Source organism: Eurypyga helias, unplaced genomic scaffold (assembly GCF_000690775.1).
Source record: "Eurypyga helias isolate BGI_N326 unplaced genomic scaffold, ASM69077v1 scaffold45329, whole genome shotgun sequence".
NCBI classification, from domain to species: Eukaryota; Metazoa; Chordata; class Aves; order Eurypygiformes; family Eurypygidae; genus Eurypyga; species Eurypyga helias.
The window spans coordinates 2,042-3,379 of record NW_010272274.1 but is presented as its reverse complement, the minus strand read 5'-3'; the positions used below and the strand labels follow the sequence as shown (position 1 = coordinate 3,379).

The following is a 1,338-nucleotide window of genomic DNA, read 5'->3' as shown; positions in this document are numbered from 1 at the left end:
GGAGACACTGACCGCGTCAGGGCTGAGGTGGGCACGTGCTGTCCCTGGGGATCCTTGGTCTTGCACCGCGGGGGGCACAGAGAGAGAGAGCGATAGAGAGAGAGGCATTGGCCACAGGGGATCCCAGCCTGGCACCACGGGGGTTGGACTGAGCGTGTGGAAGCTTCTCCTGGCGTTGCAGGGGGGACAGGGACAGATGGACGCTGTAGGTGACCTTAGCCTGATGGTGTAAAGGGAAAAGTGATGGAGTGTCTGTCCCGAGAAGGAGCAGGGCTGTTTTCTTGGTACAGTGGAAGCAAGAGAACAGACTCCTCTCGGTCATATGGGACTCCTGAGCTTGGAGCAGGGAGCCTGGACCTCCAGACCCCTTCCCACCTGTTTTCAGGTGGCCCACAGGCCGAGCTGGCCAGGCACTCGTAAGCTCTTGCTCCTCAGTCCTAGTCACTCTCTGAAATCTGCTTGACTGCTTATCTTCTCTGACTTCTAGCTGGGCAGAGCTCTCTTTGTCCAGATAGAACAGCATCTGGAGGCAACATCATCCCCTTCCCTCCTCTCCTGCGTGGCTGTGAGAGCTGATCACAGCGTCGGGCCCTGGCAGTCTGCCCTGCCTGCCTGCTCACTGCCTCCTGTTTGTGCTCTTCCCCCCCGACAGTATCCACACCGGGGACCGACCCTACAAATGCGCTCACCCTGGGTGTGAAAAGGCTTTCACCCAGCTTTCCAACCTGCAGGTAAGGGGCTGGGCTTGTCCTGCTCACCAGTGGGGTGGCAAGGACAGCTGTCACCCGGGGGAAGGATTCCTGGCTTTCGTGGCACTGGTAGCCCAAGGGAGTCACCTATACAGCTGCATCCCGTAAAGCTGTAAGCTTGGCTTGGAAGCGGCGAGACCTTGGTAAAGCTCCATTTGTTCTGCGGAGGTTTCTGACTTAGCTGGGACGAGGCTTTTGCTAAATGTCACGCAGACTAAAACCTGGGTATCTGACTTTATTTACAGTGAAACGGAGGGCATAAGAGGGATTTAGGGGAGGCGAGTCCCTAATTAGGGATTTAGGGGGTGCGTCCTGTTGCAGTGTCCTGGCGGAGGGCACACCAAATGGCAAGAAGCTGTAAAATGCCTGTGAGCAGTAAAAAGAGATCCTGCCCCGAAGGGCAGCAATCGATCCATAGAGAAAATGGGTAGTGGAGAGGAAAAAGACGGAGGAAGAGTTGCGTGGAGACTGAGAAGGTGGGGGTTGTGGAGAGTTAAGAGGCTCGGCTCTTCGAATGCCTGGTATGCCTGCGAAAAGGGGAAGGTGCGGCGGGAGGGAGAGGAGACTGTCCCCTGCGCGAGGAGCCAGG

General features: G+C 57.1%; 1 protein-coding gene across 1 annotated transcript in view; it reads left to right on the top strand.

Annotated features, from left to right (window-relative positions):
* Positions 1 to 385: 385 nt before the first annotated feature.
* Positions 386 to 1,338, top strand: part of LOC104515192 (zinc finger protein 384-like) — a gene marked incomplete at its 5' end in the record, with an annotated part of 2,988 nt that continues 2,035 nt past the window's right edge. The window contains 2 exons of the mRNA XM_010159081.1: positions 386 to 416; positions 653 to 731. Coding sequence (XP_010157383.1) covers positions 386 to 416; positions 653 to 731 — 110 coding nt within the window. The remainder of the gene's footprint in view (positions 417 to 652; positions 732 to 1,338) is intronic.